This window comes from Meleagris gallopavo, chromosome 16 (assembly GCF_000146605.3).
Source record: "Meleagris gallopavo isolate NT-WF06-2002-E0010 breed Aviagen turkey brand Nicholas breeding stock chromosome 16, Turkey_5.1, whole genome shotgun sequence".
In the NCBI taxonomy this organism is placed as follows: Eukaryota; Metazoa; Chordata; class Aves; order Galliformes; family Phasianidae; genus Meleagris; species Meleagris gallopavo.
The window spans coordinates 6,857,373-6,877,330 of record NC_015026.2 but is presented as its reverse complement, the minus strand read 5'-3'; the positions used below and the strand labels follow the sequence as shown (position 1 = coordinate 6,877,330).

The 19,958-nt window shown below is 52.4% G+C and overlaps 1 protein-coding gene across 1 annotated transcript in view; it reads right to left on the bottom strand.

Annotated features, from left to right (window-relative positions):
* The window catches only part of PRKCB (protein kinase C beta), a 77,732-nt gene that overhangs the window by 21,426 nt on the left and 36,348 nt on the right, over positions 1–19,958 (bottom strand). The window contains exons 4-10 of the mRNA XM_031555781.1: positions 17,277–17,388; positions 16,352–16,480; positions 11,888–12,044; positions 11,508–11,642; positions 9,994–10,090; positions 6,186–6,332; positions 1,209–1,382 (exon numbers count right to left, since the gene is read on the bottom strand). Coding sequence (XP_031411641.1) covers positions 1,209–1,382; positions 6,186–6,332; positions 9,994–10,090; positions 11,508–11,642; positions 11,888–12,044; positions 16,352–16,480; positions 17,277–17,388 — 951 coding nt within the window. The remainder of the gene's footprint in view (positions 1–1,208; positions 1,383–6,185; positions 6,333–9,993; positions 10,091–11,507; positions 11,643–11,887; positions 12,045–16,351; positions 16,481–17,276; positions 17,389–19,958) is intronic.

Below are 19,958 nucleotides of genomic sequence, written 5' to 3'. Positions count from 1 at the left end.
GAGGGCACGGAGTGAGAAGATATGCAAACCTGACCATTATCAGAACAACTGCTGTACAGTAACTCCCTCAATTGCCCACTGCTTTGGCCACATGCAGGGCAGCAGTGACACTTCCGTACAGCACTGAAGGGGCTGTGTACAACATGTGGCACTGATGGGATAGAAAAGAAATTCAGCTTTGTCAGATGATGGGGGATTTCTGCACATTGCACTCTCTATATGCCAACCCCAAAAGTCCTAACACAGCAGCACCTGGGGCTGAGGGTGGGAGCAGCCACACTGCCACATGGTGACCCCCAGGGCAAGGCAGAGCGGGCTGTGATGTCTGCAGCTGCTTCCTAAACATATCGTCAGCTTCAAGAAGGGAGGATATTAAAAGGATGGTCTCTTGAAACAGCCAGCTGAGCTCTAAAAGCAGAATTAGAGCTTTCCTCATTTGGGCGGTGAAGGGAATGCTGCTGCTTCAGGAAAAAAACACCCTGAACCGAGCAGGCAGATGGTGGCCAGCCCACGGCTGGGACAGGGACATGCGGACTGGTGCTGGCTGTGGCTGTGGGAGGAGGATGGCTCTGTGGGACTGGAGCATCACCTAGCAGCAGCATAGAACACCCCAAGACCTGTGGGGAGCTGGCACACGTCCCTTCCTGGGGCTCCTTCCAATGTCTTCCTTCCTCTAATTAGCCCTTCCTCTAATTAATCCTTCATTTAATCCCCCTGTCCTGCTCTTAACTGCGCAGCCCAGGCTGGGAGGGATGCTCTGGGCAGCGGTCCCAGAAACCCAAGTGCTCTGTGCAGCATTTGGTAATACACCCCACTGTACATTTTGGTTACATTACAAACATAATTACCACAAAGTTTCTATGGGTCTGCCAGGAGCAATCCGGCACTGACTTCAGTTCAGGTGCCACAGAGATGCTGTGTGAAATAGCTTTCCCCTCCTTGCCATATTTCCATGACTGCTTCAAAGCCAGCCTGCACCCTTTAAGAACACTGAATGTGTTTGGTAAATGAAATTTCTGAGATAACATTAAATGTAATCCTCGTCAACAGTACCGTCACCACTCCAACAGGCTGCACTGGTTACCTGGAAGGCATCAGTGCTGCTACCTGGTGATACTGGGTCCCCAAAAGGGGTTTCTGCCCCCAGCAAGGGTGATGCCAAGGGACTCCAGCGTGCACAGCACAATGCAGGACATTTCAGCACTCACCATGGTCTGGAAGCAGGAGTGGAGCTGGGTCAGGAATGGGGGCTTTCCAGAGAGTGCCAGCACACGCTTCTCAACCATGGTGCACTCCACGTCGTCGTCCTGGATGACCACATCCTTCTTCAGGATCTTCACGGCGTAGAGTTCATCCGTGCCCTTCCTCTCAGCCAGCATCACCTGAGTGGGGCAGATGACAGCAGATGGAGGTAAGTGTGTACCTGTCTAATTCCCAGCTTGCCACTGCCAGCAGTCAGAAACCCACAGCCTGGTTGTCATTGTACAGCTCCTGTCTCAATCATGAAAAGAGACTGAGGTGCCAAAGAATGCAGACAGATCTCAGTAGTACTTCCAAAAGCACTAGGAAAGCTTCATCCAGCAGTCTTAACCCTAACAAATAACACACTGACGTGCTCACTGCCCAGATCTGGGGTGAATCCCCTGAGCCCCCCACATGAGGATTGGCACCCACAGGTGGGGAAAGCACCCTAAGTGCCAGCAGAATGCACCCAGAGCATGAGCACAGAGCCCATCAGATCACGGAATGGTAAAAATGTGCAGCAGAAGGAGTTATTGTAAGCCAATGGCATCCAAACCCAGTGAGCTTCTCCTGCCTCGCACACACCCTGCACAGTGCTCAGAACCTCCCTGTGAGCCGGCCCACTGCCCAGCCAAGGATCTGTTCAAACTCACATTTTACACTGCTTTCACCTATTTGTGGATTTATTTACCGCAAGGAATGGGATGTGCTGTGGGTCCTGGCATGGCACAGGGGCACGGCAGTGAGAGTCCCACTGCTGCCCACTCAGCTTCCCAGAGCTGAGCTGCAGCCCCACAGAGCAGTGCTCTCCAAATGCATGCGGCTGCTCCTTGGCTTGGTGCATGCACTTGGCTCCGGCTCAGTGCCAGGTGGGTGTCCTTGCCACACTGCTTGTCATGAGCTGAGGAAGGCATCAGAGCTGCTCAGCGCCAAGTGCTTTGGAAAAGCCACTGACATTTACATTTCCATCGGGGGGGGCATAGGATTGCAACGAACACGGCTGCCATCCGTCGGCAGCACTCAAAGCAGGCTGACAGCACGGCACTGCTTCAAGATCGGATTTGTGTTCTCACTGATGCTTAAGGGAAGTAGAGATTCTGCAGAATGGAGCGATGTTGTGCAGCACCCAGCAAGGCACAGGGGCCAGGACCACAGCAGCACTCCATTCCTCCTGCCCTCAGCCCCGTGTTGCTTCACAGCAGCTGAGTCTTTTGCACTGAGCACACCTCCAGGCCCATGCCCTGTATTAAAAAGCGGGCAAAGGGATGCCCCCTCTGCAGGTCCAGGCAAACAGAACCCTTCGGTTCTTTTCCTCCTGTTACCTTCACAGGCTGTATGGAGTTGAGACTTATAGGACACTGTGCACATTGCTACAAAGTAGGGCTGATTTTTACCTGACAGAGGCAGTTCAAAGCTGGCAAAGAAGGGAAGCGGTCTCTACAAAAGTAGTTTGAGAGAAAATGAAGCGTTATGTGTCCGTAAGCGGATCCCACACAGTGCTGTCAGCATGTAGATGTACCTTGAAATCCATAATCCTTTCCAAGAAAAATAAAACTGAACCCAGTGTCTGCTGCCAGCAGGGATGGACCTGTGGGGGGGCCCATAGGAGGAGTACAGGAACTGCAGAGCACAGCAGGGCTAGGAGACATCCTGCTGCTTTCCCAGACATTTTGCTTGGAGACTGTCAGGGAAGAGAGCATGTTGTTGTTGGTAATGGGCTGTGTTTGGGGACAAGTACACCAGGAAATTTCACTGGAGGTAAAAAAGATCAGATGTACAGCCAAAAGCAGCTGCTGAAGAACAGGCTTGAAGCAGGAAATGGCACTGTGTGGCACTGGGTGACACCTCGACATCCCTACATGCTCCCAACCCAGGGCAGAAGCTGCCGGCGCGCTGTTGATGCAAAGAACTGCTGGCGGCCTTACAGGGCTGTGAATGTTTCATGTGTCATGTTCCAATGAGAGCGGTGTTCCAGCTGATCCAGCCCTGACAAGGGAAGGGCAAAAGGGCTTCTGTGCAGCTGCCAGCACTCAGCTATGCTGCATGCTTCCCAGAGGCACCCGGCAGCCCAAGCGTGAGCACGCAGAAAGGATGAGGAGCACCACGTTACTGCATTGCTTCTGCACATCTGGGCTGGCACAGTAAGCAGCTCCAGAGGGGTAAGTTAAGAGTGGTGCTGCCCAGGATGCTGTCACCCCTACAAGTTTGCACATGCATGCAGAAGAGACTGCCCAGTGAGAGAATAACTTCCACACCTGAACACCACGCACCAAGCCTGCATGAGCAGCAGCAGACTGGGGCTGTTTCCAAGCAGCAGAGGGGCAGTAGGACCTGCAAGGGCTACCAGCCTGCACCAAACTGCCCAAGGCAGCCCTCATGGAGATGCACAAGGCAGCCTGCACTGAGCTGTTCCGGGCTGGCTTCAGTATGCTGGCATTGCAGTTCCTATGGTGACCGAAGCACAGACACAGCTGAAGTCTCAAAAGAAGAACAGCCGCTGATGAGCAGGCTTCAGCAACACTGCTAGTGACAGCACAGATTTGTACTCATTGCATTGCAAATCAAGATTAGGACAAGTGCATTCACCCAGTGCTGTTTGCTAATGCCTTGAGCAGCGCTGTTCAGGACATGCAGGTTTGCAGAGCAGCAGGAATGCAAGCAAAGCTCACTGTTGTAGATGCCCACGAGCTGGAGCACCATTGTGAGACAGAGCCAAATCCCGGCCCCTGCTGTGCCCACACGTGCCAGCTGCTGGCCCTCAGCCACGTTCCACACTGGGGAAAGCATCTCACAGATGGAAGATGTTCATGGGACAGGAAAATTGTCTCCCATCACACTCGAAACCATAACTGTAAAAGCAAAATTATCAGAAAAAAACACCCTAAAATCCCCAGAAACAACTGACAGCTTGATAGCACGACAGATTGATTAGCTGCAAAAATATGAGCAAGCCACAAAACTCCTCTCTATTTATATTACAGCAAAGCAAACCCAGGGTAGGCTGTGCCAAGCGCCATGTTCCTCAGCCGGGAACAGCTCCCATCCCCATGCCAAGCCGGGGGCAGAGCTGGCACCACTCGCAGCCCTGGGAACAGGGACACCCATGGGAGCCACGTGCCCAGGGGTCGGTCCCATCTTCCAGAGTGCAACAAGACCTGAGCTAAGCCTTCATCCCACAGCACTCCTGCACAAACAGCTAATATTGCATTTGATTCATTCCTGTAATACGTAGCATTTGTTTGGGAATGCTCCAGTGTAATAATTGGAGATGTTCTGATGCTGAGTGCAGAGGAAGGGAGGCCAGTGTGTGGCTACTGCTCACCCTGCATGGTCATGGCAGAGCAGTGTTGAAAGTAGGACGTAGCAGCCACAGAATCATTGAATCATAGCATCACAGAGTGGTTTGAGTTGAAAGGGACTTTTAAAGGCCATCTGGTCCCACTCCCTGCACTGGGCAGGGACACCCACAGCTCCATCAATGCACAGAGCCCCATCCAGCCTGACCGTGGCTGTGTGCAGGGATGGGGCACCGTCACCTCTCTGGGCACCCTGTGCCATTCCTCACCGCCCTTAGCATCAACAACTTATTTTTTCTGTCCAATCTAAACGTCCCCTCTTTTAGTCTGAAACTATTTCCCCTCATCCCTTTCAGCAGGGCTGTGCTGAGGGCTGGCAGTGGTGCCCGGGGGCAGTGAGCTGCTGCTGCTGCTCCTGCTCCTTCTGCTGGCTCTGGGGAAGCATCAGGGCTGTGGGACCAGCGGTGCTTGGATGGCCCTGAGTGCAATGCACAGCTCCAGCAGAGTGCAGGCACACGTGAGACTGAGGCTGCATCTCCCAACATTCGGTTTTAATAAGCGCTAATTAGCATATTTATAACATTCTGTTCCAGGGAACAGTTTCTGTCACACATTCCCTTATATAAGCTGTGATGCTGGCTGAAGGGTTTGTTAATGTTTCTCAAATTAAAAGAAGGAAGAAGAGGGAATAAAAACAACGACAGCTTCCAGATGCCAAGCAGTAGACTTTAAAAGATTATTTGCTGGGAGGGCGGGAGAGAAAAGCAAAGGCTGTTGCTCAGAGCCAGCATTTTGGCTCTGTGAGGACAGAGCACTCTGCAACTACATACCAGCCCTGGGCAGAAAGCTGCTGCTGCATCCTGTGCTGTGCCTGCAAGCGGCTGAGCTGCACTGCTAAGCTGGGAGCAGTACAGGTGCACGCACGGCGCTTGCTGCTCACCCACCTGCAGAGAGCACGCAAAGCACAGAGCAGAGCAGCAGCACCTATGCCCCAGCAGTGCCACTGCTCATCTCCAGGGGTGCTGCACACACCAGGAGGGGAGAATGGGGAGGGATGCGGTGCCACGGTGCTTTGCTCTGTGCAGGTGAGTTGGCATTGCTCCCCCTGTACTTCCACCTGCCTCCACTCAGGAGGTTTACATGCCATGTTCCCTGCAATTAAAATACTTTGCTAATCAGAGCATGTCAGCCCGGCTGTCACCGCAGTGCCGCGGCCCTGGAGCACGTGGCAGCACAGGGCTGCCCAGCCCACACGGAACTCACAGCAGCAACCCGAGGCTGGGATTTCTCATGGAAATCGTGGCAACGTTGGCGAGATCCCAAGAAAAATGAAGGCTCCAAGTCACATAATTACTGGAAGAATGAAATTCTGTTACCGCTCATAGCCAGTCTGGAAAATTAATTAAAATGTTCGTGTATAGTTGTAATTATTAAAGGGGAAAAAAGGCCAAATAAAAGAGTTTCAAAGGCAGAGGACAAACTGCTTCCCGAGCACAGTGTCTCATTTGTGGTGGCCAAATCTGGCAGTTTCAGAGCTGACCTCGGCTCAGTGCAGCCCACGGAGCTCCTGCCCTGCCTGCAGCCACACACCACAGCGCTGCAAAACCTTTAAGTGCAAAGTGTGCAAATGCACAGATCCTACCGCACCTTCCCAAAGCTTCCTTTCCCCAGAACCATCAAGAAATTGAAATCTGAGAGCTTCATCCGATCTCTGCTCCCATTGTTATCGAACTTAGAAATGGCGTTTGTCATCTTCTCATCCGCAGCCTTGGAGCCCGTGCCAATCTTGGCCCTCTGTAAAGACAGAGACAAAAATTACTGGAAAGGGCATGGAGGGGTTATCACAAAAACACTGAACTGCCCTCAGACCCCCAAAGATGCCCTCAGATCTTCAAGCTGTCCTCAGATCCCCATGGATGCTCTCAGACCCAAACCACACATCATTGATGCGGAGCACTCCACGTTCTGAGCCCCCACTGCTGCCCCAAATTCTGCCCCATAGTGCTCAGGGCCACCCGAAGTGTAACACTGGGGCTTCACTGGGCTTTGTCCTCACAGAGCTGACCACCGTTTGCACCTCATGAGCGAAGAACAGATGAATACAAATATTTGAATGTAAAATGCAGGAATTTTTATTGAGCTCCAACACGGTTGCTATCTGATATCAGAGAGAACTGCCCTCCTGTGCCAGCTCAGGCTGAACACAGGAAGCAACAAATTCATTTTGAAAGGACAGAATAGAAAGCACTTCTGCATCCCCCAGCAATCACACGAGCCAGTTCAATCACAATTGCTTATTAAGGAGCCCTCACAAACCCCCATATTTTTTAACCACAAAATCTCATCAGTTGCTTGGCACCTCCTCATTGGTCCGGGGGCTATCTCATTTGCTGAACTACCATTTGTAAAAGCTATCTCACAATTTCTTCGGTTTTAATTTTTAGAAATATGCCACAGTGTAGGGCTTGCATTGAGCTCAGTCTAGCATGAAATTCCATTAACCCGATTCCAGCAGTTCAATTTGGCTGCTGCTCGCAGCTCCTCCAGATAGCAGCCTCACCAGCCAGCTCCCAAGCTCCGCTGCTGCTAATTGGTTATTGCAAGGTTCTCCTCGCTGTAAAATCCCCCATTCAAGGTCACCTGCAGCACCTACAAACATCTGAAAAAGCCCTGCGCTGAAAACTAAAGGAATGGCTTCAAGGATTTGCAAATATCATAATTGCTAACACAGCTCCTAACAAGTGCCCCAGGGAAGAGGCTGAAAGCATTCAACAGACTGAGACCTGTGAGCACTGCAAGTGGAGCAGTACACACAGCTTTCAGATAGGGAAAAAAAAAGTTTGGACACAGAAAAGGAAATGCAGGCACTGCTCTGAGAATGCAAAACTTTCCCCACTTACAACCTTCAGGCTTCCGCAGTGTGCCAGCAGCACCCCTGTCCCAGCAGCAGGGACCTCTCACATCTCCCCCAGCTCACAGCAATTCACGATTCTGGTCAGAAGAACACAGAGCCTGGGATGCTCTCACTTCACCCCACTGCTGAAGGAGGAGGCTCCACCTGTGCCCCAGCTCTGAGCTGCTTGTGGGATGCAGCTGGAGCTGAATGCAGGCACAGAGCCGAGCAGGAGCAGCCCGGCCACCATGGCAGCCAACACAGCCATGTAACTTTGCCTTCAGCAATCCTTACTCTATTATATTCCAGAGTGATCTCTAAAAGAAACGTATACTTATCAGCAGGCAAACAGTCATGTTCTGCGAAGCCTTTCCTAAACACTCCATCACGGTTAAAAAACAATCTTGTCAGATCAAATTTGACACTAAATTAACCTTTGCGAAGACGAGCTTTAACGAGATTCAAGGGCAATCATTATGTTCCCATTAAATCACACCTAGGAGCACACTGCCCCGTGTGCAGCCCCAGCCCTGCAGCAGTGGGACAGAAAGGCAGCAGGAGGGGCAGGGAGTGGTGTCCATCTCATCACCCCGCAGTGCTTAAGCCACCCCGGACTGCCCCTCCAGCAGTCACACAGTGCCTGACAGGAGATGAGGATCCACCTGAAAATCAGGATAAGAATGGAGCAGGGCCAGGAGGGAAAGGTCTTCCAGGCAAGAGCCCACTCAGAAAGAACATATCCCTGCCCTGAAGTGAGGTGCCTTGCTTTTGCCTATGACCATCTTTAATGCCTGTCTCTAAATGAGTAAAAAACCCCTCAAAACCGGTTTTTAATGCACATCTAACGCTGACACAATTTGGAGACCTCTAAGGCTTACAGCTGAAGCATGTCAGGCACTGCGCACAAAAAAAAAAAAAAAAAAAAAAGCGCTTGACCTTCGTTATCCAGCTCCATTTGTCATAGTTAATTTACTACATCGGAATTTATGCAATAGCAGCTGACGTTCGCATCTATCAAGCTGTCCCGGCAAGCAGCTGATAAGGGCCGAGCAGAACCGGCAGTGAGTGCTGCAGGCATCCTGCTGGGCTTTGGGCAGCACGACGCAGGCAGAGCGGGAGCAGCGCTGCCAGCACCGGGCACTGCTGCCTTTCTGGGGCTTTGCAATGCGAAGCCACCAGGGGAAGATGCAGAAGGGGATGCAGACACAGTATGGCCACGTGAGGTCACCTCTGGATGCTGCATTCCCCGACCTGCAGCCAACCCAGCATCTACAGCTCCCAGCACACCGTCCTAACACCGCTGGAGCACCATGGAGTGCAAGGATTCTTCACAGAGCTGACAACCACAGCATACGGCTGTATGTCAACTGTTACATTAGAACTGCCTTATTTTCTTTGATATTCAGGCAAGTTATATATAAATGAGACATATGTGAAATTGAAGAAAGGAGAAGCACTGAGGAAAAGGAACCAAATCTGCAGTCCAATGCTGCAGGTATGGAGCTCATGCTGGCACCGGAATGACGAGCATTTCATTTGGTGTGCAGCTCATTCCAGGTTGGTCTCCTGTGTGCATTCCCAGAGTACTGGGAAGGTATGAGCCCTATTGAAAAATGGCCAAGATCCACTGTCTGAAACAATGCAAGTGAAAGGGTGATGGTTGCTGTGCTGTCTTTCTTGCAACCAGAAGAAATGTTTTCTTAAAAGCCATGGGATTGCAGGTAGAGACACGGGAACAAGCACAGATTTAGCAGTGCACAAAGCAAATGTTACACAAAGCACTGCACTGTGCAATATTCTCTGTGGTATTTTCAGATTGACATAAGCACCAAAGCACTACTCTCCTCTCATCTCCTCCTCCACCACCGACTGTTCCCTTTCCCTGCTCATCCCCTGACTGCTGCCACCACCCGCTGAGCTGCAGACATGCACAGGAGGTCACTGCATCTCCCAATCGGAATAAAACGCTCCAGGAAGAGGACAGCTCACTCGGTGTGTGGCAATTAAAACCATCCTGTCAATCCCAGGAGAAGACTATGGGAATGAACCATTCCTCCCAGCCCCTGCTCTATCTAAATCCTTGTGCTTTAATTTGTGCTCTGTGGACCCTGCAGTGCATTCACTGCAGCCCCTCCCTGCAGCCCAGCAGTGCAAGGAGCACTCTGCGAAGAGCTTGCTGCACCAACCAGGTTCCACCTCTACTTCATGCATACACACAGAAACGCACTGGATTTCACCATGCCTGCAGACCTGAATTGAGAGGTGACCACGGTACACAGCGTGTCAGCCCTCTGTGGAGATCCAAACCAGCCATGGGCATGGCAGGGGGGTGGAAGGAAATAAAATTAGGGCTCTTGAATGCCGGGAGTGCATGGCCAGCCTACAGCACATTGCTGACTCCCTGACCACTGTTACCTAAGCCTCGCTGACCCCAGCACAGCCACACACTATGATCTATGAGCTGCAGCCCCACTGCTCAGAATTTGCCCCAGTGCAAACAGGAGGGATTCTCTGGATCTTGCCCTGCCCCACAGACCATGCTGAGTTCCCAACTCAATTCACCTCAAATTTCTGCCTCAGTTCCTCGTTTCCTTCTTCACCCTCAGGAGGCACCGGGACATTGAAGTACTCCCCCTCCTCCTGGCTCAGCAGCTTGAACCTGGAAGAAGACAGCCGGGGGGTCAGGGCAGGGGGTGGGAGGGTGCCTACCCTCCTTGTCCAAGAAACCTTTCCCCAAGAGAAGGTGGGAAGGATCCCAAACCTCGCACTCCCTGACCCCCTATCTACAGAGCTTCCAGACACATACCCGAGCAGGACTGGTTTTGGGGTCCATGGTGGGGCTGGAGGCTGGCCAGCACCCCCCTGCCCTGCAGAAGAGAGCTCTGATGCCACCTCCAATATGCCAACCTATCCTAAACCTCCAAATGAGGCAGGGTGGGGGATCTCGTCCTCCTGGCTAGGGCAGAGCCCTGCTCTGTGGAGACAGGCTGAATTCCATAGGGAACAGGGCCCATCCCATGAGACAGGGAGCATCCTGCAGGGGACAGGCTGGCACTGGCAGCCCTCAGCACGCAGCCAGAGCTCTCACAGGAAAAGAAAGACTTTAACCAGCAATTATCAGAAATCATGGAGGTGCCGCTCAGATCTGAGGCATTTCACACAGCCGCGGGCGAAGCTTTGGCTCTGTCAGCCCTCTTCTCCAGCAGCAGAATGGAGCAGTTATCGGCCGGGTGTTATCTACAGAGGCTGCAGCGCATGAACAAAGCGCCATTTGCATAATGCAGGGACAGACTCTTTCTTTGAGCTCGTTTTCTCCATTAACTGCAGTTGTTTAGATATGAAATATACATCAGAGCTCCTTTCAGAGTTTATTCTTGCCAAATACTGTGACAAGGAAAATCACTTAGATCTCCGCTTACATGGTTTCTAAAAGGCTGGGAAAGCCATCGCTGTGCTGCATGGGGAGCAGTGATGTACTGGCCTCAGCTGAAACACATGCAGCCCCACAGGTGATGGTGCATTAAGGGGGGGAGGGGCGTTTATTTTTCTCCAACAGAATTTCTATCTCCATCCAGGTCTGTAGGGCAGAATGCAGCCTGGGGCTGCTGCTCCTGCTGAGCCAGGAGGATGTCCCAGCCTCATGCCAAGTAAATTAACGCCACACCATTTGGGTTTGCAAAATCTACATGCAATGTCTGTTTACAATTACTGTATTTCACATGCTAAGTGTAGAGTGTAGCATAGCTCTCAGGCATCAGTGACTGGGGGAAAAAGAAAAAAAAAGGAAAGTGAATGAGAGGGCATGCATCCTGCTGGAGGAGATAGAATGGAAAGGAGCAGACCCATTCTGTGTGATTGTGCATGCCCAGTATTCCTGTCTGGTACAGTAACGAGGACAGCAGTACCAGCAACATGCAGTGATCCTGGTTTACAGAGAGCCCATCCTCATGGTCCCACTGCCCACAGGGAGCTGCAGGAACCACACAGAAGGGCTGTGGACACTGCTGTCCCTGCAGGAGTCACGTTCCCATTGGGAAGTCACTGTGCCCAGAGCTCTGAAACACCCCCACTCTCACCATCCATCAACTCCAGACTTCTGCAGCTCAGAGATGCCGAAGGACAAGGAGCCCATGAAGTCGTTCCTGCTGGTCAGGTCCCAGTCCCAGATCTCCACTGACAACCGCCTGTCCTTGTCTGCTTCCTTCAGCTGGCTGCAGCAGAGCGAAGAGAAGGGATGTGTCACTGGGGACAGCACAGCTGCACCCCTCCACCTCTGGAAAGCAGTTGGGAACAGCATGGAGCGCCTCCCAGCCACAGGTATGGGGTGAAAGGAATCATTTCTCAGCCAAATCAGCTTAATATCTCCAAATGATTAAATCAGAGCAAATGCAATCACGTTAATTCTTAGGGGACAAGAAAAATTAGTTTACAAAAAATTCAAGCATATTGTACTCACAATCTGAACGTCTCGTTCCACTCAGGGTTCAGGGAGCACTTTATGGTTTTGGTCTTCTGTTTGCTTTCATTTTTGGGGTCGGGGATTAGTTTAAGCTTCACGTAGGGGTCTGACAAGCCATTGGGATCCATAGGAACTAGGTTTTTAGCATCTCTTACTGGGGAGAAAAAAAAGGATTATTTTCAATATTCAAATGGTAAAAACACACGAAAGCTAAGAGAGTGTCGTTGTCCCACATGGGATCCCGCCAAGCCACTGCATGATGCATGCAGCTCATCACCTCCTGGGTCTGGGCACCAGAAGCACGAGCAGGACCAGTTCATGGCCACACATCCCAGCATGGGGACATGGCCCTGTGCCACATCAAGGCTCTGGGAACAGCCCACCTGCTGCTGTCCAGGCAGCTGTGGCACCACGGCACTCTCAAAGAATGTATCAGGCCATTGCTCAGTTCCTCACAGCACACAAAGGTACCTCCTGACCCTTGGAGTCAATCAGTTGATTCCTTGAAGCATGAGATTTGATTAGCCCGCGTTATGATCTCAGCATGCAGACCTAGACATTCTGTTAATGGGAATAATAATGTCTTTCCATTAAAAAAAATCAAAATGCTTCTGCTTGACCTTAAGTTGTCACTTTCTGATTTTTCAAGCAGAAATCAACAATTCGGTGAAAGAAAACTAGAGAGTTCAAGAAGCCCAAGCTGGGTTCCTGGGCTCAGCACAGCCAGTGATGGCTGCACGTTCTCTGCTCCTCTGCTTCCCAGAATCAAATATCCAGCCTCTTCATACTACGGTTTCAATCTGCATTGGAAAGTGCTTCCATTATGGAAGCAAAAATGTGCACGGTCTTGATGATGTTTTAATTTGCTACAATTTCCCACTTTATCCAGCAGTCTTTTCCCACCAGTAAGATACTTATGAAAGCCCAGAAGAGAACACAGGCTGTGTTCTGCCCAACCCCTTGGGAACTCACTGGGAACTGCAGCTACTTCCATTGAACCAGCTCAAACATCCCACCAGTTTCATGGTTTTGTTGCTCTCTTTTATTTTTCGTTTTAATAAAGTTTTGTTGCTTATATGCATTAACTATATTACATGCATGGTCTGCTCCAAAAGTAATGCCTCCTATTTTATTACGTCGGCCCATGACAGCAGAGGCAGCTGTCAGTGGGATGGCAGCAGAGGTTGAACCTTCCCACCAACATCCCATTACATGTTGTTGCCGTGTGACAGACAGCAGCAGAGGCGCACTCCGACACAACGACATCCAATGTGGAGGTGCAGATGAAGCAACGTGATGAAACTGAATTTCTCCATGCAGAAAAACTGGTGCCCAATGATATACATGGACACTCGGTGACCACTGATGGAGACCAAACAGTGGCTGTGGCACAGAGGTGCTGGTGGTATGTTTCAGCAATGGTGACACTGCTGGCATGCAGCTCTTGTTGATCTTGGCAAAAATGCACAGCTAATGGTGTCGACTACGTTGCAAAATAGTTTTGGGGCTGAGAAATTACTCTATCCAATAGTGATTTTGTGCTCTTTGTACCTGTTGTGATTTCCATGAAAACAAATAGGAGGCATTACTTTCAGAGTGACCTATGTTTCTTACACGTGGTCCAAGACAATTGCCCTTCACTCAGTGTGACCCAGGAAAGCCAAAAGGTTGGGCACTCATGTGTTAGCCAAAGCCAGGCACTTCTAAACTCCAGAAGCATCAATAGACTCCTGCACTTCAGCAACAGCCCTGCACAGCAGACAATGGCACTCACAGTGCTTTGATCCCTCCTGGGTGCGCCCATTACTCACTGACATCCAAAGTAAGCAGCTGTAAGGGAGCTGCTCTGGGAACACAAACAAGCAATTAAAACTGAGACTTTAATGAGGAGGGGCAGCTCTGCAGCCTGAAATTGGGATTTTTCTCATGTCACCATTTAACGGTCCCAGGGCCCAGAAAACGCGCTGGGAACGAGAGCATGCCATGCTGAGTGCTGCCAGGCAGCAAAGCAAGAGCTTGGCTCCAGGCAATCACAGCAATATCTGAACCTGGGCCCTGAATTGCTGCAGAGTGCCCACTCCTTTCCCACGCTGTGCTGAGGTTTGTCACTACCTGCACCTTACAGCAGTGAGCTGCATGGTGCACGGCCAGGATGCTCCAGCATGCTGCCTTCCTCAGTGCTTCTCGCTTGGTGAGGTGCAGACTCTGAGCACCTCGTGCACCCAGAGCAGATGCAAAGCACCTGCTGACCAAAGTCCTTCAGGTTAAACAACACGTGCTCTTTAACCAAAAAACTTTGTTCTCCCAGCTGGAGGGAAAACATATCGTTACAAAGAAAAAGCAGCTGAGAAAGCAGGGAGAAAATAAAAGCACGCTACCAAAATATTTCCTCAAAGCCCAGTAAATTTAAATTGATGCAAAACCAGAAGCACGGCGCTCCTCAGCTCCAGCACGTGCCCATGCTGCCACCTGCAGGCACTCGCTGCTGCCCAGATGCACGCACCAGGGACCTTCGTTTCCTACTCCATTTGCAATGCTCTGTGCCACAGGGGCACTGCATCTGGACGTGGGCTCTGCACAGCTGCCAGGACAGGGATCTGACCCCAGCAGCGGGACCTGCATCGTGCCCTGCAGCCAGGGACCAAAGGTGCACAGACATCAGCCACAGCTCCTGGAAAATAGCTGATGCCTGCATGGCACAGCATCCTTTCTGAGGGACGTGAGAGGTCTTTCAGTACCTAAAGGGAGGCTGTAAGAAAGAAGGATCCATAGCAGGATCTGTTGTGATGGAACAAGGGGAAATGGTTTCAAACTAAAAGAGGGGAGATTCAGGCTATATATGAGGAAAAGGTTGTTTATGGTAAGGGCAGCAAGGCCCACAGGGTGCCCAGAGTCGTGCCCCATCCCTGCAGATACCCACGGTCAGGCTGGATGGAGCTCTGAGAACTGATGTGTCCCCGCTCAGCGCAGAGAGTGGCACCACGCAGCATTCAGAGGTCCCTTCCAACTCAAATGATTCTATGATTTTATAACCCTGATGCCCATTGCCATGATGGGCAGCATTGCTGCCTCTCTCTGGTTGCATTTCGGCTGCAGGACCTTTAGTGTTCTGCATTGAGCTGACGGAGCTGGCAGCAGGGAGAACATGCAGGATTGGGAAATGTGGTGAATCTCTGAGGTTGGCAGCAGGGGGGGCTTTAGATTTATCACTGAGGAAAGCACTGGGTTTGGGGAGACTGCCTCCAGCAACACTCGTATGCCCCCAGAGGCACCATGCTCAGCACACTCCCACTTTTGCAGGATCTGCCTTCTCCCTGCCAAAAACCCAGCACAAACCCAGCCATTATCTGAAGGTTGAGTCTTCTTTAAGCAAGCATTCACTGAGGCAATGGAAATCTCTGCTGACTTCCTGGAAGTGACTCAACGCAGGCACCAGCAGGGCTCCCTGCAGCTCCCAAAGACCAGGGGTGTATTTGCTTGGGTCTGAGCAGGCATTTCCACCTCCCCTTCAGATTTAGGACCGAGAAGCCCAAGGCTTCACCTGCCTGGGCAGGGAGGAGGGAGCTTAGCAGGGAGTGCACAGAGTCTCTCCTCTCTCAAAGTGCTCCCACTCCTTCATTAGCCATGCAGTAGAGCTGGGGAGCACAGTACATTTCCCTGCCTTTCTGGAAAAGCCAACAGATGACATGTTTTCACCAACACCTCCATAATGGGCCAGAAATAAAACCGTCTTTCAAATCGAACTGAAGAAAAGAAATTCCAGCTGCACAGAAAAGGCTGAGGGAGTTTCTGCCCTGCCTCCAGCATCATGAGAATGGCACCCCATGACAGGAGCTTCTGTGCTCGTGGCGCTGTGAGCTCTGAGTGTCCATCCACCCCAGCCCAGGTGTGACGTTGGGTTGCGTCAGCCCTGCCTGTGTCTGGACATGAAGTGCCTGGAGGTTCGGGTTGTATATTAGGAAACATTTCTTCTCCAAAAGAGCGGTCAGGCATTGGCACTGCTCCTCAGGGTGGTGCTGGGGTCACTGTCCCCGGAGGTGTAGAAGAATGGTGGAGATGTGGCACTGAGGGATATGGTTAGTGGGCATGGTGGGATGGGTTGTGGTTGGATTTGGTGACTTTAAAGGTCATTTCCAACCTTAATGCTTCCCTAACTCTGTGAAATATTGGTGGCCAAAGCTCTCTGAGAAGGGACGGCCCTATTCCTGTCACAAAGCTGCGGGTGGGGGGCACAAAGCCCGGCAGAGGGCAGCGGAGCGCCGCGCTGAGCACCGGGAGCGGCGTACCGGGATCGGGGCGCTGGAGGCCGCTGTGCCCGCAGCCCTGCAAACGGCACCGAGAGATGACGGGAAAGAGATGGTCGTATCTCATGGACAGCACGAACCAAGCAACGCATTTTCACGGTGCTGATCGGAGGGACTTCCCACCCTCCACCTGGGCTGACCCCCGTGCCACACCTACCCACGACAGTCAGCACGTCCTTCTCGATGTCAGCCCTGATGTATATCCTGCCCCGGCGCTCGGTGTGGTCGGTCCCACACAGGCTGGGGACGTTCATCACGCAGCGCTTGTGCACGTTCATCATGCAGGCTGCGGGAGAGAAGAGAGGTTTGCTTGGCCCCCCGTTCTGGGGTGGGTTCATAGCAAACAGACCCCAAACCCAACCAGAGCCCTGAGGCTGTGGGTGCTGCACAGACGTGCCCCCCCCTCCTCCCTCCCATGCCTACATGGGCTGCAGGGCTTTTAGTCATCATTCCCATTACCCGGGGTGCCTAGAGAGGTGGAGGTGCCCCAGCTCTGCAGACGGTGGATGGGGCTCTGAGCACCTGATGGAGCTGTGGATGTCCCTGTTCAATGCAGGGCAGTGGGATCAGATGGCCTTTTAGGGTCCCTTCTAATGCAAACAATTCTGTGATTCTATTTCTCTTCCACTCCACCGCAGTGCAGCACTGGGAATTCAGCTGGATTCACCAGGAATACAAAAAGGGCACCAAATACCCCCACAGCTTTACCCATATACAGATCATTTAAACCAATCCCTTTCTACTTGGTAACATTTTAAAGGTGATAATGAATATGCTGTTCCCATAACAGACAGTAAGCTTCTATATTTATGAGGATGCCAGCACATGGTAAGCACCGGGGTGTGCTGCTCCCCGCAGACGGCGTAAGCAGACGCTGTATGTTCACAGTCATTTTAAATAGGACTGTACAAGACTGACTCGGAAAATAACCAGTCTCTCTCCTACCCTCCCTCCCTCTCCTTTCACGCCATCTCCTCCCTGTTCAGCTCCCCCAGCACCCTGCACCCTACACACCCACGTTGTCCCCCTCTGGGGGTGCTGACCCCCCCCTCTTGTTCTGTCCCCACTGCACCACTACTTACTGTCACATTTCATCCCCTGGTGGATGAGGCCATACAGCAATGAGCCGCAGTGGTCGCAGAAGGTGGGGCTGGAGTACGTGTGGATTTTAAACTTGTGTTTGCTCCGGGGATCCTAAGAGGGAAATAAAAGACGAAGATTATAAAGCTGCACTAAAGATCAGTTAGCAGTGCACACACCACAGTGCCCTGATTTCTGCCTGTATTAGGACTTCCTAGCGATCATCTCTGTGAGAGCCCCACTGCTCTGGGGGTCAGCGAGACCCCCCTGCCCTGAGGGCACCAAGTTTGGAGATCTCCCTCCTGAGGGCGGAGGCAGGGTGAGGCCATGGCAGGCACTGCCCCGCTTAATTCCATCTCAGGTTAATTGCTTGGGGCTTGGGATGAGGCACGGCTCCCAGCTCTGCCATCTGAGCTGACAGCCTGGAAAGGTGCCCAGGCACCAGGACAGAGCTTGGCAGGGCACTGCAAGGTATGTAAATAAATAAAGAGTGGAGGCAGAACAGAGCTGTGGCACAGCTATACAGCACCCTCCCTTAAATGAATTGTCCAAGCACTCCAGGTACTGAAGCTTTCAGATGCACTGAGATTCTCTGTTCTTTCTCAGTGTCGCAGATAACTTGAGCAATACCAGAAGGATGGACTGGTAATTGAGCTGCATTTAATTCCACTCGCTAAGTGCGACGGAATAGCTACATGCTCCAGCAAACCCATTGTACTGGGAGCTGGAAGCATCCCACGTGCTGCTCCAGCTGAACCTCCTGTTGGCACAGAGCTCCGGGTGCTCCCACAGCGCAGCGTGGAACAGGGATCCGCAGAGATACGGGCACAACACACCCAAAAGCTTCCACACATGGATGGGGAACAGCCCACAGGCAGAAACCTTCTGTATCCCCAAAGCTCTGAGCCAGCACAGAGCTGAGCTGTGGTGCCGGGGCCCCAGGCTGCCCCTGGCTTTGCCTTGTGTGGGCACCAGGGTGATTCCAGCAGGAGCTGTGTGCCACTGAGCCCCGAAGTGTTGCACGGGCAGGAACCGCCCCCAAGTGCTGCAGTTCCTGTGTTCCCTTCTGGAAAGAGACATTCCTGTTTAGGCAACCAAAAGCTTTAGTCATTCATAAAATAAGACACAAGCTCATTGCAAAGTGAGGCAGCTTCCACCTCATGCAAATAGTTTTAAATTCCCTCTGGAAGTGGGAGTTTCAAAGAAGTCAGAGGTGGAAAACACAAGCACCCAGCACGCAGGGACCTGCGGGCACATTCCCAGCAGCTTCCCACGCCCCTGCTCAGAGCAAACCAGGCTTATCCCCAGGTGCCGGGGGCTCCTCTTCAGCTGCCACCCTGGGGGTGTCACAGGGACCTGGAAGCAGCTGGGACTGAGCCCCACACAGCACTGTGGGCGATGGAGGAGCAGCGTAAAGCCGTGCAGTTGAGCCCTGAGTGCACAGAGCAGGAGGCACTGCCTCCCCTTCCCCGTGCTGCGGAACATGCCAGAACTGGGTGTTCTGGGGATCATTTTCAAGCAGGGCTGAAGTCTCTGCACAGAGAGACTATTTTTGCACCATGGAGACAGAGATGACGAGATCCCTGCGCATGCAGATGCTGAGAGACTTCAAGCAAGAACAGTTTCAACGAAGTTTGCCAAGAAAAGAAAATCTGCTCTTCCTTCCCTCCCACCAGAGCAGAGCAGGCCCTGAAGGACAGAACAGGCAATGTTCCCTTGGGAGCACTGAGAAGTGTCACCAGGGTGTCAGCAAGAGGCTGGGACCTCTCCTGCCGAGCTGTCCAACCCAGACAAGATGGCACAGACTTGGGGCCAGGCACTCTGGCACCTTGACTGTTAATTTCCAGCTCCTCAGAGCCCTGCTTCAGCACGGCGCGTTGGGATGGTGCCATGCACTCATGAGTGACCCCAGAAGTCCCTCACTGTCCAGGACAGAGTCATGCAGGGAGCCCCCAGGCACGGCCATGGCACCCAGCAGGTAGAGCCTGCCCGAGGCAGCGTTCCTCGGCAGCTCAGAGCAGAGCTGCTCAAACTGCAGGGCTGGAGCCATGTGCGGATGGCAGACGGGTGAGCTCGGCTCCGCAGAGCCAGGGAAGCAGCAGAAGGTGCTGGGAGGGAGCAGTGCGGATACATCTTCATCCCGCAGGAGCTGTCACCGGCCGTCTGCGCCCGCCGGAGCTGCATGTGCCCTCACACGAGGGGCAGATGGCACCCGCCAGGAGCTGGAGAAGTTAATTAGCGGGAGAAAAGCAAGCAGTGAGCTGCAGAGAGGTTGGAAGAGCATGGGACTGGAGCAGAACGGGGCTGCCTGAGGGGCAGGGTGCTGCTGACAGCCGTGCACTGAGGGCTGGGGGTGACACACACTTGGGGGAGTCCCTGCACTCTGCGGTGAGCTGCAGCGTGGCACCCAGCGATGGGGTGTGGGCAGGGCGACGCGCATGCACTGATGCTATCGAGACAGCTTCTGCTGCTAGAACACCTGTGGGTCCCACAGCTCTCACATTCCCACAAAGCTTCTCTCCTCTAAAAGCAAACAGCATCAACCCTTTCTGCAGTACAAACAATTGTGGAGTTTTTCAGGAACGGAGGAGCCCAAGACAAAGACGAAGCTGCTTGCAGTCAGCAGTGAGCACAGGCACACAGCAGTGTCACAGAAACCCTTTCCCAAAGCTACAGGAGCTGGA